This window comes from Euprymna scolopes, chromosome 1, assembly GCF_053919585.1.
Source record: "Euprymna scolopes isolate OS-2025 chromosome 1, ASM5391958v1, whole genome shotgun sequence".
In the NCBI taxonomy this organism is placed as follows: Eukaryota; Metazoa; Mollusca; class Cephalopoda; order Sepiida; family Sepiolidae; genus Euprymna; species Euprymna scolopes.
This window is the reverse complement of record NC_136482.1, coordinates 152,786,122-152,803,213: the sequence shown is the minus strand read 5'-3', so window position 1 is coordinate 152,803,213 and position 17,092 is coordinate 152,786,122. Positions and strand designations below refer to the sequence as shown.

General features: G+C 34.6%; 1 protein-coding gene across 1 annotated transcript in view; it reads left to right on the top strand.

Moving 5' to 3' along the window:
• Positions 1 to 17,092, top strand: part of LOC145276726 (leucine-rich repeat serine/threonine-protein kinase 2-like) — a 338,716-nt gene that overhangs the window by 88,968 nt on the left and 232,656 nt on the right. Inside the window, exons 19-24 of the mRNA XM_080127947.1 lie at positions 5,910 to 6,007; positions 8,016 to 8,135; positions 9,727 to 9,826; positions 12,559 to 12,660; positions 13,794 to 13,913; positions 16,858 to 17,037. Of these exons, the coding sequence (XP_079984073.1) occupies positions 5,910 to 6,007; positions 8,016 to 8,135; positions 9,727 to 9,826; positions 12,559 to 12,660; positions 13,794 to 13,913; positions 16,858 to 17,037 (720 nt within the window). The remainder of the gene's footprint in view (positions 1 to 5,909; positions 6,008 to 8,015; positions 8,136 to 9,726; positions 9,827 to 12,558; positions 12,661 to 13,793; positions 13,914 to 16,857; positions 17,038 to 17,092) is intronic.

Genomic DNA, 17,092 nt, shown 5'->3' with positions numbered 1-17,092 from the left:
AAAGTCCACGATATCTTCCTCTATATATGTATCCACTTTATCAATTCGAAATTGTGTTTATTTGCATATTTCTAGGATTCCCATTCAGTTAGAAAGATTAGTGTCATTCCTTTATTTTATCTTTCAATAACATAGGATTACTTATTTAGCTGATTAATCAACTACACTAACTGTGTGCACTAGATAGCATTATTTAGATCAACAACAAGTTGAAGCTATCTTTTGTTTACATGAGGTGTCTTAAAATGGCAGGTGCTCGTCTGAACTCCAATCTCTGATCCCCCCTCGCCAATCTTTCACGAAAAACACCCGTCTAGCCGAATCCACTGTGAAAAATTTCCCCCACTCTTTATCTGTGCCTAAATCAAAACGTGGATTCCATGAACAAAGCTTCTTTCTTAGAACTGCACGCCTGCGGAACTCTGTTCCGTCTGCCTGCTTCCCACCGGACTACAACTTGGATGTGTTCAAGTCCAATGTTAACAAATTCCTAATGAACCGCCCCCTTAATTAAACACTTCATCAAATCTCCACACTAACGTAATGTATTTGCAATAACCCTTATCCCTGAGTGGCTTCCGGGTCTTGATAAGTGGTGATCACTGTGTAAAAAAAAAAAATTTAAAAAAAAAAAAGAATTATACCTGGAAAGTGCATTTAGCAGAACACGGGATTCAAATAAACGAAGAATGTATCTAATAAGATGTTTTTATTTTATTTTACTATTAATGCAACGTAGTACACACGTTTATACATGTAGACCCAACACGTTGTATGCAGAGTATGTTGCAAGGAATATAGAACAAGTAATAACTCGACTCTATTTTTTTTGTAAGAACAACATTTATTTCCAGATACTTTCTCGAATAAACTGTGACCGTGCTCCTTCTCTCTGATCACTGTTCTCTTGAACGTCCTCTAAACCTTGAATGTGCTCTCAAACATACTCTCGAACATGCTCAAATGTGATCGTCGGTCTGTGCACACGCTCTTTTTATAGTCTTTTTCTTCGCACATGGCTTTGCATTTGCATATGTGCATCCGCGCTCTGTTATGATAAATCAACGCTTGTCAAGGCTTAAAATACTCGAGAATAAGGATTACTTAGATGGCTCGATTGACAGTTGAATGAAGATGAAGACTATGAGAGGATTGAAAATCTCCACTTTTTTACCCACTCAAAACAACAGTCGACCCAGAAAACAGCGAATCTTCTCCCTTTCCTTAATGGAATGTCATAATAAGGACAGAGTATGAAGAAGCTAGCTGTAACCCTCCAGCAACTAAACCCTCTAGTATAAATTTACGCACCTAGATTAGGTGTGTTTGTTTATAGCACGTGGTATTCACCGGGTCACCCATCTAAGTTTTAGGTAAGTTTATATGCTTGAATGCACAAAACCCCTAATAAAAGACTAATTTGCAACACAGAAGCACAAAATAATCATTCAACACCTCTTTTTTAGAACAAAACAACGAAAGGGTTTATTTTGAAAGAAGAGGAACTGTGTCCGAGGTGAAATAAAAAAAAATAAAAAGGAATGGAAAGTTCTAGGATGTTATCGTGTCGGGAGGTAGAAACTGAAAGTGTTTCCAGGTTGTCCAGTGAAGGTCTTCAGTAAAGTAGTCGTAGTCTGGAGGGATTCAGTGGATGGGGGAGTGGGAGGAGAGAGGTCTGTCTTCTTTGGTTGTCTGGGCTCCTCTGCTTGCTGCTGGCTAGTTCCTGTCAGGGACAATTAGTTCCTTAAGAGACATATAGGATTAATGCACCCTGGTAGCTGACTGGTCAGTGTGTGGCTGCATCAGTCAGCAAGGGGGCATTAATTCATGAGACCTTCAAGTTCGGATCAAAGTTTAAGTAGGATGGATTCTTAGAGTATAAATCAAAACGTAGATTCCATGAGCAAAGCTTCTTTCTTAGAACTGCACGCCTGTGGAACTCTCCTCCATTTGCCTGCTTCCCAGCTGACTACAACTTGGTTGACTTCAAGTCCAACATAAACAAATTCTTGATGAACCGCTCCCTTAAATAATCCAATTTACCAAATCTCCATTACTAACAATTACTACAATATTATCCGATTGACTACTGTACACTCTATAACCCTTATCCTCGAGTGGCCTCCGGGCCTTGATAAGTGTTGACTCCTATGTTTGAAAAAAAAAGAATTACGACGATATTGTCCCATTGACTAATGTACACTCATTAACCCTTATCCTCGAGTTGCCTCCGGGACTTGATAAGCTGTGACTCCTATGTAAAAACAAAAAGAAAAAAAAACAGTTTATTATGGTTACTGCTACAAAGTACTAAGTTCAATATTGCTTAACTTTGGTGATGTATCAAGAACTGGTGATTCAATGTGATTTAGATATATGACTAATCGGGATCATCAGTCATGATGTCATTAGATATGAAATCTTGAGAAAAAATTTTTGAATCTTCCTGACCTTCAAGTTCAGATCAAAGTGTAAATAGGATGGATTCTTAGAGTATACGTGGTATTGTTGTGATTGGCATAATTCTAGTTAAGAGTAACATAGGCAGTTTTTTTATTGTTTTTTTTTTAATCATTTTTGACCAAACGATCTCCATTATCCTAACATTTTTGATAGCCTTGTGCCTAATCTTTTCCAAATATAATATTTTATGTAGTAGAGATTTAGAAGGCTGTCACAATGCGAGGAATGAAATATAGTCGTTGTTGGTAAGAGAAGACGAGAACAAGTGGCGATTTACAAATCAATAAGTACATACATATATTTTATATATACACATATTTATTCAATTGTATTAAGTATAAATGTCTTACTTGTAATGTCTGCGACAATATCCATTATTGATTTCGGAAAAATTCCCTTTTCAAATGGTGGGCGTAACAAATCGATTCAAAGCATGCTAGATGATGGAGAGGAAGTTGGGTAGCTTTGTGGGGCCACGGAGCAAATGTGAGTACGGGATTTATGTATGGTTTGATTAGGTAATTAACATGTTTATACTTTTTATTTGTTCTCGTCTTCTCTTACCAACAGCGACTATATTTCATTCCTCGCATTGAGACAGCCTTCTAAATCTCTACTACATACCTATCCCACACAATGCTTCAAACAAACTACATATCAATCCCATAATATTTTATATCTTATGCAAATAAATAATGTTGTGTCTTTGATTAGTGAAGGACAGATACTTCTAAACTGAAGCAATTTTTATTTTTATACCAATTCAAAATGTCCGCTTTTTGGGAACTGAATTTTTACCAGATAAAAACCGACCTTGTGTTTAACTCTTACCTCGTGGCGCGGTAAGTAAATAGGTACTCATCAAAATTGGTGGCTCTGGGAGACACCTGGAGACTTTGGCATTTCTCTTCGAGTGCGGGTGTTGGTATTATATTTTTTTTTTCTGTTGCTTGTTTATTCGTTCTTGAAACTTTATTTTTTCGTTTTAATTCCTTTCTTTTTTATAGTTGATTCTTTTTTCGCTTCGTCTAATTAATGAGTTGGCCATTTGTCTAATGGCACGATTAGGTGTAAGTATTTTTGCTTTGTAAGAAATAAATCTAATGTTTATCAAAAATAAAACTGAAACTAGATTTCACACCAAACGTCATGACAGCATATACAGAGTGTCCCAAAAGAAGCTGACGGATTTGAAATTTAAATTCAACTGAAAATACCACTCTATGATAAATATCAACTCCTTGATGGTGTAACGACTCATGATGACTTTATTAGAGTTAATCTAGATGCTCTGAAATCTTTTTTCGCTAGTTTGATGCTTCTATTGTTCTATCTTATATTTGATCAATTCAGCTTCTTTTGGGACACCCTACTATAATAATCAACTATAATAATACAGACAAACACAACTATAATCAACTATAATATTCAACTATAATCAACTATAATAATCAACTATAATAATCAACTATAATCAACTATAATATTCAACTATAATCAACTATAATAATCAACTATAATAATCAACTATAATATTCAACTATAATCAACTATAATAATCAACTATAATATTCAACTATAATATTCAACTATAATCAACTATAATAATCAACTATAATAATCAACTATAATAATTAACTATAATCAACTATAATAATCAACTATAATCAACTATAATATTCAACTATAATCAACTATAATAATCAACTATAATATTCAACTATAATCAACTATAATAATCAACTATAATAATCAACTATAATAATCAACTATAATCAACTATAATAATCAACTATAATAATCAACTATAATATTCAACTATAATCAACTATAATAATCAACTATAATAATCAACTATAATCAACTATAATAATCAACTATAATATTCAACTATAATAATCAACTATAATATTCAACTATAATCAACTATAATAATCAACTATAATAATCAACTATAATAATCAACTATAATAATCAAGACAAACGCAGTTATATAGTTAACAAAAAGTGTATGAACAAATGTATGCTACAGAAGTATACATCATGAGTCTGGGGCCATAACTGCCGTGGTGCATTGTCCAGAGGTTGAAGATGTCTTATTGATTCTTTTCTGAGGAGCGCTGCATTCATGAAGTGGGAAACAACAACGATTTTTATCATTAGCTTAAATGAATGGACCATGTTTCTGGATGGGCCATTCGCACGAGTGGTCATATCTCTCAAGACCTTATATTGCGTTCTTACTAATCCTAAATTCTCATAGCAGCTTGTTTTAATTAAAGAAAATTTCTACATCAAATGATTACGCTAACCAGTCAATTATCGATCCCTCATAGACTTAACTTCCAAGAACTTCCCATCTGTATAACATGTTGCCATAGGATTGCTTCTCTGAGGACTACAACATGGTCATTTTCAAATACAATGTCAACAAATACTATCATAAACGGTCATGATAAGTCATCCAATTTTGTGTATCCCATTCATAATTTTCAATCCTCTCATGATATTCATCATCATTCAACTAACAATCTATCATTTTATTCACTCATCATAATGATGATGATGATGATGATGATGATGATGATGATCATCATCATCAGTTTAACATCGATTTTACATCTTAGCATGTGTTGGGCAACTTTGAGAAATTGACTTTCAAATTAACCTATCTGTGGCTAGATCTTTATTTAATCCCTCGTCCTCAGAGGTCATCTATAATATAAATCTTACCTGTCTGTTTAAATGTATGTATGTATGTATTTATGTATGTATGTATGTATGTATGTATGTATGTATATCTGCCTAAAACTTTTGACAAAGATGACGGATTTTCACGAGATGAGTATTGTTTTGAAGCTCGACCCTTCAGACAACAAATATCGAAAAATTGGCTATAAACATTAATTCCTTCACCTCAACTGGGCATTTTTCTACAAGGAGGGGTCGCTTTTTTCTGCCGATATTTTTGAAAGTCATCCCTTCTTTTCGATTGACTAGACTTAATTTCAATCTTTGCCACTTCCGGTTTGGCGATGGACGCAACAGCAAAGACATCACACCCTTTTATTTTTTATGTTCTTTTCCTCCTTCGTGGTACGGGTTCGAGCCTGCCTACCAACTACCACTTTTTTATTTTTTTGCTCAACACACACCTCCAAGTACTCAGGCAACGCCAGGCACCCAGGCTAGTAAGATCTTAGCCATTTTTTAAGACTCCTATTACACATCCACTGTATCAGTTTTGTATTATTTTCTCCATGCAACACATATCTCCAATTCTCACTTCCACACATCATCACACTGTTTACACATGCTTGATAAACTTTTCCTAAAACCACACCACAGCTAAGTAATATGCAACATTTCATGTATTTAATTAATCGATGCATTATTACTAAACATAATCTAACTTCTCCTTTTTCTTCTTTTTTTATCTTTTAAAGAAATTTTGAACATTGCTTACCAGTGCCTTTTTGTGCTGAGTCATGACAGTAACAAGTCTATAATGCTGCTAAGGGCCTGTGCATCGAGAAGTCTAATTGTAAGATAATTTACTTATTCATACCTCTTTTCTCCAGAACCTACGCATGCCTCTCGGAAACTTGTTCATAAGCATGGAGTCCTGTTACCATATCTGAGCAGGTGCACCAACCACTAACCAACTTCTCCTTCTCAAACAGGATTTAAAAAATGATTTCTTATCTAATAGGTCCCACACTGCCGAACCCCAGCTCCTTTTGCGTTGCTGTAGAGAGTTGCATCCTGTGCTTATTTTATAAATACTTCCATAGAATGTGTTTCAATGAACTTCCTGCACTTGCATTCACTAAACGAAATTACCTCTGACTCCCCCAACTAACTACAAAATCCCACCTCTTCACTATATAGGTCCCGAGATGCCATAAGATTTTCTAGTCTGATAACTTCTTTCATTAAACTGTTGGCCTTTGGAATTCCCTTTTCGCTCCCTGTTTCCTGACAATACCAACATGCAGAAATTTAAATGTAATCTGAACAATACATCTTGCTGCCCAACTCCTGACACAGGTTAAGCCCAATAAACCTATCCCCTCAGACTTCAGTAGAAATATGCCTTGTTCTGGGTGAATAAAAGTGAAATAAATAAAAAAAAAATTAATGGATATGATATACAGGGTGGAATGATAAAATTGTCGCTCTAAAGAAAACAACACTACAGCTTTATAAAACTTTTATTGAAAAAAATCAATTCAGGTAACTTGATTATGTAGTAGAGCTGACATTTATTCAATGTAGCCACATTCAGCCTCAATTCGTAGCCTAGTAAGAGATGTCCTTTTCTCTTCCCTGCAACCGCTTTCCCACAGAGGAAACATTTCAAGCCTGTCTCTGCTCTATCATTATTTTCATAGCAAGTGCTATGGTCCCACTTGCCAAACTTTCACAAAAAACAATCATCTAACTGAAACCGCTAACAATAATTTCCCCACTCTTTATTTGTGTCTAAACCTAACGTAGATTCCATGAACAAAGTTTCTTTCTTAGAACTGCACGCCTGTGGAACTCTCTTTCCATTTCCCTATTCAAGTCCAATGTAAACAAGTTCTTGGTGAGCCGTCCCCTTAAGTAATCCAATTTACAAAATTTCCACTACTAACGATTACTATGATATTGTCTTATTGACTACCATACACACATTAACCCTTATCCTCGCATGGCCTCCGAGCCTTGATAAATGGTGACTCCTTTGTAAAAAATGTCCCAGAATTAAAATACATTTTAACATGCATTTAGTGTTGTTAAATCTGTAGGAAATTTTGGGAAGGAAGGATGTATTTCTTCTTTTTTTTCTTTACCTCTTCTTCCTTTCTCTTGAGTTTGATTCACTGCTGCTGATATTGTTTCTCATGTGACTAATTTCTGCCTCTTGATTGATCTGTGCATTCCTGTGTTTTGCGATAAAATTCAAGGCAGTTCGAATTTGACACTCAAAATATGTTCACGTGATATCTTCTCTCCATCTAAACAGAACGTTAAAATGTTGAAGTGAACTCGTCTAAGTTACCTGGCGAAGTTTATCATGTTAAAGTGGTTGCATCTAAGTTACCTGACAAATTCGTATCTCACTGAGAGAAATCTACTTCAAGTAAATAAATCCAAGAAATCTTTTGAGGACTTGGCAGTTAAATATGCCGGAAAAATACCAGATAGAAATGTCTATCACTATAACTAGATATTTTCTTCTAAGACCTGAAGAAAATGGATACGTCTCAAGCTGCAGTTTTTCTAAGTCAAAAGAAAAGAATATTTCTATTCTGACCGGACTCAAAGAAGGAACGAGGAAGTTTTTTTTTTTTTTTACCAGACTTCTTGCCTCGTTGCCGCATTCACATCTTGTATAATAGGAGGTGCAGATCTTCAAGTTTTCATATCTATCTTCATAGTTATTATTTATTTCTATTTGTGAACAGCCTCGATGTTACCATTGTCAAATGCTTTAAAATGTTTCCAACACTTTTCCATAAATGTTAATAATGAAAACATTGTTTTCCAATTATTTTGTATTTCAGGAAGTGGAATGCTTGGTGCACTTAGATGCTGACGTTAACTATATGGAAAATAATTACACACCTTTACTCTATGCATGTAAGAATGGCGATGAGAAAATTGCCAGGTGTCTTCTTACAAAGGTATTGACTTGAAAAAAATTTTTTCATTATGTCATTTTAGGGTCCAAAAATGAGTTTTCAATTTAATAGGTACCACTTTGTCAACTAAGCTCTAACCTCTGTCCCATCATCACTGCAATGTTGCATCTCTGTGCCTGTTTTACAAATATATTTTATGGAATGTGCTCTCATGAACTCGTTGCACTTGTGCCCCCTCGACGTACACATCCCCAACAAACCTGCTTAACAAAATCCTACCCCTTCACTGTTGAAGTTCCTAAATGCCAGAAAGGTTTCTTCTCTAATAGTTTCTTCCCTCAAAAAGCTAGGCTTTAGAATTCCTTTTGTGCTACCTGCTTCTACTGTTCTGCAGGAGGTGGACGATGCTGGGATCTTCATAATATTCCACGATGCACACTGACAATTAATATAGCTATTACTGGTGAATGAAAAAAATAGACAAAAAAGATGTGACTGATTCGATAACTCTATCGCTCCAGTAGGTATCTTACTGCCAATGCAATCCTCTACCTGTATAAGAGCCAGGTACACTGTAAAATGGAGTACCGTTTCCACATCTAGGCAGGAGCTTCTCAACATATCCAGCCTTGATAGAGTTCAAAACTGGCTTCGAAATCTAGTAGGTGATGCTCTTTTATCTTCCCTGCAACCTCTTTACCACTGAAGAGACATTGCGAGCATGTCTCAGCTCTATCATTATTGTCATGACAAGTGCTCGACTGAACTCCGATCTATGGTTCCCCCGTTGCCAAACTTTCACAAAAATCACTCTACTAGCTACAACCACTATAAACTATTTTCCCCACTCTCTATCTGTGCATTAATCTAAAAAGCAAATTCCATGAACAAAGTTTCTTTCCTAGAACTGTCCACCTTTGGAACACTGTTCTGCTGTCCTGTTTCCCGGTTGAATACAACAACATGGTAGCCTTCAACTCTAATGTAAACAAATTTTTGTTGAGCTGTCCCCATAATTAATCAAATTCTACAAAGTTTACACCATTAACCATTACTATACTACCATCTTACATTCATTTACCCTTATCCTCGAGTGGGTTTTGGGCCTTGAGAAGTGGTGACTCCCAAGTAAAAAAAAAAGGTAATTTACAGCACGTATATGAAACAATTTAACATACTTTCAACATGTATTGTACAACATATATGAAATAATTTCTCTTCCTACCAAGGCTAGCATAATTTTTAGAAAATTGAAATCATTTTTAGAAGATGGATCATTAGGATTTCAAAATTAATACATAAATACGTGGTCTTGTTTATGATTAGGCAACCCTTGCTTCACGATAAATTTCAACATTACTGGGTTTCTTTGCTTCCTCACTATCGGCACTATGATTTTAAGAATCAGCTGCAGTAAAGTTTTAAAATTCCATGCATTTTGATAATTCTATGATTTGTATGTGTGTGTGTGTGTGTGTGTGTGTGTGTGTGTGTGTGTGTGTGTGTGTGTGTGTTTGATTAAGCACGTTTATTGATTTACAAAGACTTGTCTATTAGTGAGTGGAAGATCCCCTCACACGAGTCCTTCTGTAAATATTATCTGAAATGATTTGAAATTTTTTTTTTTTTCCAGGACGTTTCTGATCTTCTAACTCCTTTAAAAGTTGCGTGTGAAAAGAATTTCAACAGACTTGTGGGAATCTTACTGAAACATATTGGACAGGAACCACAGAGTAAGTACAATTTTTTGTTTTTGTTTTTATTAGTACACATTATTGTATTATCTTTGGGGTAAGAGGTTGTCCCCTGTAATGACCGCGTCACCATTTTAGTTTTTCTCCTTTATAAATGGAAGTTGACTCAGTGTGAATTAAAGAATATTAACAAGGTTAAAAATCATGGATTACATAGAAAAATGCGAGCATGAAAAGAAATATGGTTAAGATTAATTTTAGAAAAGGTAAAACTGGAAAAGAAAAAGACAAGATATTGTAGTAAAAAATATAATAAATTAATAACTTAAAATATTGCAGCATTAAGAATTTTTAAAAATTTCTATTTAACATTATATATAAATTCTTAATGCTGCAGTTATAAATTTATTATATTTTGTCTGTAAAAAGTGTCTGAAATCTTGTCTGTAAAAATTGTCTGAAATTTGGTGGTAAAATGAATGAGCATTGAAACTTTAAAGCAATTCTAAATGAGTAAAACTAACACTTAACCATATCTTCAAAGACGCTAGTGTTTGAATGATATTAATTAAATTAATTCTGCAAGCCATTATCTCCAGCTGTTTGGAATCGTCCCATTACTGATACCTATGCATATTATCAGGCTATCCCCATGAGGGATGTGACTCTTCACCACACACAGGCTGTCATTCACTATCAAGAAGCTATATTTTGTGCATCAGATAGTACTGAGTTGCACGGAGACTAGTCAAGGATGCCACAAATAGTTAATCTCATCTATAAAACCATTAGCCTAAATTTATTTGTTTTAATGTATCAAAAAAGTATTTGTAAATATGGCAACTAAAAATCTTCACTCTTATATAAAAGTCACTTTGTGTGTGTGTGTGGGAGAGAGAGAGAGAGAGAGAAAGAGAAAGAGAGAGAGAGAGAGAGAGAGAGTTCTTTCCTCATAGATTCCGAAACGGCTGAGCCTATCTTTTGCAAATTTCACGCAAAGGTAATTTATGTGTCTGGCAGTGTTTGTAGATAAGTTTTGCACAGAAATTCATCAGATAAATGTTGAAAACCGAAAAAATCCGATCTTAAAAAATAGTCTCTTTCTCTTATATATAAAAAAAAGAATAATTTATATATATATAAAAAAAAGAATAATTTATATATAAAAAAAAAAGAATAATTTATATATAAAAAAAAGAATAATTTTTATAGAAGAATATTTTGCATTGCACTGGCTAAGGGAAATAATAAAATCCAAGCAAATTATTTTTTTCTTAAAAAAAAACAACAAAAAAACAGATTTATTATCATCTGGAGATACAGCCGAGTGGTAGAGCATTCGGCTACTGTTCAAGCCCGGGTGTACCTCACCATTTTATTTGATTTTTTTCTTATTAATGAGTTCAATTTCGGATAAAAGATAAAAAGAAGAGGTAGCATTTAAAATCACTGCAAATCATTTCTTTATTTGCATATTTTAAAACTAAACATTAATCAGATTTTTCCAGAGCAGTCATCGTCAAGCCCAGACAGAATTTGATGTACGACATTATCATTATTTTTATTTTATTTTCATTTTTTTTTTGCGAATTAGTCCATTGAGCAAATTATTCCTCGTAATCTATATATCTATAAAAGTGAACGTGTCTGTGTGCGTGTGTCTGTCTGCGTAAATTTCCCTACACAATAATTATGTCAATTTTCAATCTACACAATAATTATGTCAATTTTCCCTACACAATAATTATGTCAATTTTCAAGGTACTAAGATTTAGGAAAATCTTTTTAATCGGTTTTCGGCCAGAAATTTGGCTGTTAAGGGGTCAAAGTTCAACGATTTGACCTTTGAGAACTCTACCAAATTCCTCCAACAATTTTGGGTCTAAACACTTGAAATTTTGAATATAGGTTCATTGAGCATGGATCTAACTTAATAACTTGATTTGAGCCCAAAACAATAAATGTTAAGGGGTCATAACAGAGGTCAAAGTTAAAAAAAAAATGACTTCTGCGGTCTCTATCAAATTACTCAAACAATTTCTGGTCTAAACATTTGAAATTTTACATAAAGGGTATTCAGAGATAGGGCAAGCTTTTTAATCAGTTTAGGTCGAAAATTTGAGCTATCAATATATAAATGTTTGTATGTATGTTTGCATGTTTGCCTAAAACTTTCAACAGAGACGGCGGATTTTCACAAGATCAGTATCGTTTTGAATCTCGGTCTTTCAGACGACAAATATAAAAAAAATTGGCTAAAAACATTAATTTCTTCACCTTCAACTGGGCACTTTTCTACGGGGAGGGATCGCTTTTTTCGCCGATATTTTCGAAAGTTATCCCCTCTTTTCGATTGTCTAGCGTTAATTTAAACCTACGTCACTTCCGGTTTGGCAGCAAAGACGTCACGTTTTTTCCCCGTTCTTTTCCCCCCTCTGCGGTACGGGTTCGAGCCTACCTTCCTGCTACCACTTTATTTTTTTGTGCTCAACGTACACCTCCAAACACCCGGGCTCCCAGGCTAGTATATAATAATCAACAGAGCATTGATTCTATAATAATACATACGTAATCTACTGAGCGCCAAGAAAACTGAGACGCTTTTAATTGGAATAAAATGCTTAATTAAAAACAAGATTAGTTTGTGTTTCTTGAAATCTTTTCTCCCATTTCAAACTTTTGATGAAGATAAACTTTATTAATGAAACTGCCCAGCCATAACTTAAACTATTTTTGATGTTTTTTTTTTAAAATCTTGATTTATTTTGTAGCTCAAAGTATTTACTGGAACAACCTTGGATTGGGCAGTCTTGATCAACACTGGCTTTTCCCGACATTTGTTAAGAATGTTTCAAGTCGCAATTCATTGGCAGGTAAAAGATGTCTCATTTTATTATATTTGATCCATCTTAAAAAATTTTTTTTTTTTTTTTATTAATGTAGCACCACTTATTAAGGCCAAAAGCAACTCGAGGTTGAGTCTAAATGAAATTGAATGATTATACGTTGAAAGATGGTGAGCCTTGTGAACGGATTGAGAATGATTGCTAGGATGGATCAAGTTTGATTAATTATGGAGATAGTTCATAACAGGAATCTGTTGACATTGAATTTGAAGACGAGCATGTTGTAACCTGCAGAGAACCAGTCTCGTGATAATATGTTCCACGAACTGGAAATTTTGTTTGTGGAAATTTCGCCTTGCACACAGCGGAATGAATGAAAGTATTTTTTTGTTGCGATGGAAAATGAATTCTTGCTTTGAATGTTTTATAAGGTGCAGCTAGAGATTGAAACTCATGGAATTGACGATAGAGCAGAGAAAGACTAGTAACATCCCCCCACTCCTTATCTGTGCCTAAATCAAAACGTAGATTCCATGAACAGAACGCTCTTCCGTTTACCTGTTTCCCACCTGACTACAACTTGGAGTCCAGTCCAACATAAACAAATTTCTGATAAACCGCTCCCTTAAATAAGACACTTCATCAAATCTCTATTACTAACGATTGCTACGATATTATCCCATTGATTACTGTACACGCAATAACCCTTATCCCCGAGTGGCTTCCAGGCCTTGATAAGTGGTGACTACCATGTAAAAAAACAAAAAAAACAAAAGGAAGATGAGAGATTTCTTTAATGATTTTTTTATATTGATATTTTGTGATGCCAATGTACTTCTCTCTATCAATTAAAACATTAAATCTTCAGAAGTTGAATTTAAATGATGACTACTCCAAATTCAGAAAAATCACTTGTAAACGAAATGTTTTTTGGCTAAACACTAATCGAAAATCCAAGTTAAATTTATATAGAAACTTTTACTAAATTAAACGTTGTGCCTAATGAATAGTATCCGGAAGAATTATAAAGACATAAAAAATATTAGAGTAGGGAGAAGGGGGAGGGTGATATGCACCGCACACGTCCATCATTGTTTTACCGACATATATATATATATTTTTTTTTTCAATATAATTTGAAAATGTCAATTTCTTTTCAGAAATTGGTAAGAAACTCGCTCATCAAATCCGGGTATTTTGCAGAAAATACTTTGATCCAAATAACAGTTTTATTAGTTACTCTAGCAACAACAGCAGCAATTCGGATTCAGATTGTGGAGGTAAGTTCTTTACAGAATCTAAAATAAGGAATCTAAAATCATGTTTTCAATAATTACTTCAATATTTTGCATCTTATATGCGTCTATTCAACTGTATAAATCACTTTGTCCATCGTTCGATAAAAGTTTATCAAATTTTCTAGTCTGCTGTAGCAGCCGCTACAAACACAGGCAGGAGCTACTTCTCACAACTTCGAGATTTGAAATTCATTTCCTCCTCCTGGTTTGTCCAATCACAAGTCAGCTCTCTATCACGTGACAGAGTATACAAAAAGCAAAACCTAAAATTATTAACCTCCTTTCGCATCCTGACTCTGCCTGGGTGCAGAATTCGCCTGGGGCTGCTACCCCAGGCAGGATGTGAGTACAACGAGCTAGCCATATCTTTTCAAACTCCTACTTGCTTTCACGTGCCGTACCCAAACGAACATTCTATCTTCACACAAAAACATCTGTCTCTTTCTTTCTCCTTCAACAGGCCTGATCTGTATCTAATTGTCGGATATTTAATCTTCGTTCCCACACAACGAACTCTTCATGACTTCTATAAATACACGAACAATGAACCCATTATACTAATACGTTTCTATCTACGGCTCTCTTACTAACACGTTTTTCTCTTGTACTCTTCTGCTAAACGCCACTAACGAAAGTAACAAATAAAGTTTATTAATATAGAATGAAACTTCTATTTCGTTGTTGTCTCATTTCTATACTACCATTGTTGTGTGTCAGTGATGCAATTAACGCGATACTAGCTTGAACCAACTTGCTTTTGTTCAAGTTAAGTGCAGAAAGGCTTAAAGGTTAAGACTAACATTGACAATGTATTGCACCTGCATGCTGGAAGGGGTCATGAGGAAGATCAGTGCATTTTGAGTGCAAGCCGGTTAACAAGATTTTCCACCCAACACATACACATTAAAATGAAAAGACAACACACATGCATTTCTAGTCAGTTAGTTGGGAAATCGCAATCAGAACAGGAGATTCACAAAGAGTCTCTTTCAGGAGTCAGCCTGTCTCTAATTCCGAGAAGATGAAAGACTTCTTGTGGGGCCGACAAGATGGAGGTGGATGGTAGCAAAATAGCAAAATTCCCACTCTCCTTCTAAGGATGACGCAGAAAAACAGCGACGCAACTTCGACTGTGGAAAGATCCAATTGTCCAAATAAATGAAACTTGCATCTGTTGCTATGCATGAGAAAGCTTTTGTTTCAGGTGTGCCAGACGTCAGGGCACAAACGACTGAAGGACACGGCCAAGAGGTACGAAAGAGAATATAAAAGATATGTTTTTATAAATCTCTCAAAAGGGCTGATGTGCCGTAAAAGTGAACATTGAATAATAAAACAGACTCTTCCTCTCCACGTTACATCATGCTAAACTTTGAAATAGCATGTTCGTCCGAACGCTGTGCTCGAAATAGCACGTTTATCAAGACTATAGATTGCTCTATAGATTGATAGAAATTAAATTAATTAAAATTAAATTAAATACCCTTTTTATTATAGAAGAGGTTGAAAATTGTTATTACTACTGCTATTACTTGTTAATACTACTATTAATAATAAGGAAAAAATATGGCTTTCCGGCTTATTGAACAGAATTGTGACAAATTTATTATGAACAGCTCTTGGAATGCTCGGTGAGTCATATAATGGGGTCAAAATTAAAATTCCGTTAAAACCAAGAATACTAATGTTTCTATTTATAGACACTTATAGGCTTTCAAAATATTGGCTAGAATTGCATTTGGCATAATCAGTTCTAAGGGTAGTAGGAATTAGAATATTAATAAGATTTAATTAATATTTTGAAATAAATCTTCAATAGCATTATTTAAGATTTTAAGGGTTTTTTTTTACGCGGTGGTCACCGCTTATCAAGGCCCGGAAGCCACTCAGGGATAAGGGTTATTGCAAGTACAGTACGCTAGTGTGGAGATTTAATGAAGTGTTTACTTAAGAGGGCGGTTTATTAGGAATTTGTTAACGTTGAACTTGAAGACATCCAAGTTGTAGTCAGGTGGGAAGCAGGCAGACGGAACAGAGTTCCACAGGCGTGCAGTTCTAAGAAAGAAGCTTTGTTCATGGAATTCACGTTGCACAAATGACAATTTTTCCCATAGTAAAAATATATCAAGAAATGTATATCCATCTTTGCAATTATATAAATGCAGTTTGTCTGTGTGTGTATGAGTTCGTTACTTATAGACTCCGAAACGGCTGAACAGATTTTCTTTAAAAATTACAGAACTTTAGTGCATAAGTCTGTAAGTGATCTAAGATAAGTTTTGTCTCAGAATACCCCCCGATAATTACAGATAATCGATAATCGAAACCGTTATTTTAATTTATCTATCATCGGTAAAATAATTTTTTCCATGTCGTCGCTTAGCAACAATGATAGAACAACAGGCCGTGAAAATTCTACTGTGGGTAAGTCGATAGGGTGTTTTTTTTTTCTTTTTGGCATGACGTGGTCTGTAGGTCCAAACTCTGCACGTAAATTTCTGAATTTCTTTTTCATTAACTGCAAAGAATTTTATAAGACTTAAAAAGTACATGTTTTTTGTTTTGTTTTTGTTTTTTGTTGTTTTTTTTTTCGCATGATGTGGTCTGTAGGTTCAAACTCTGCACGTAAATTTTTTAATGTTTTTTTTTGTTTTTGTTAACTGGGAAGAAGTTTATATAGAATAATTTTATAAAAGATACAGTATGTTCTCTAGAGTGCAGTGTAGAATAACATATTTTGGACTAAGTTATCGCATAGAGGCATGTGAAGCTTCCTCTCAGGCGTTTTCATGGATTTCGATGACAATAAAAATATAGGATTGTGAAATATTCGCTGATCATCATTCAATCCCGGGCAATGTCGGGTCTCTCTGCTAGTACATATATAAATCCAGATTAATAAAAATGTTTTATTTTTTGCTTGTAGATTCTAAAGGAAAAACCACTTTGGCAGCGATTGAAGATAAGGAATGGCAGCAAACCACTTTGACTGGTGCCGTCATCCATTTCCATATCCATGATCTTCGGATGCACAGAAGCAACTGGGAAACGACAGATGTTCATTGTCGAGGGAAAACAACTCTGGAATCTCTCAAGAATATGGAAAGTAATTTCACGTTTCATCTTATGCTTTAACGATAATTTTTACAAACGCAATATTT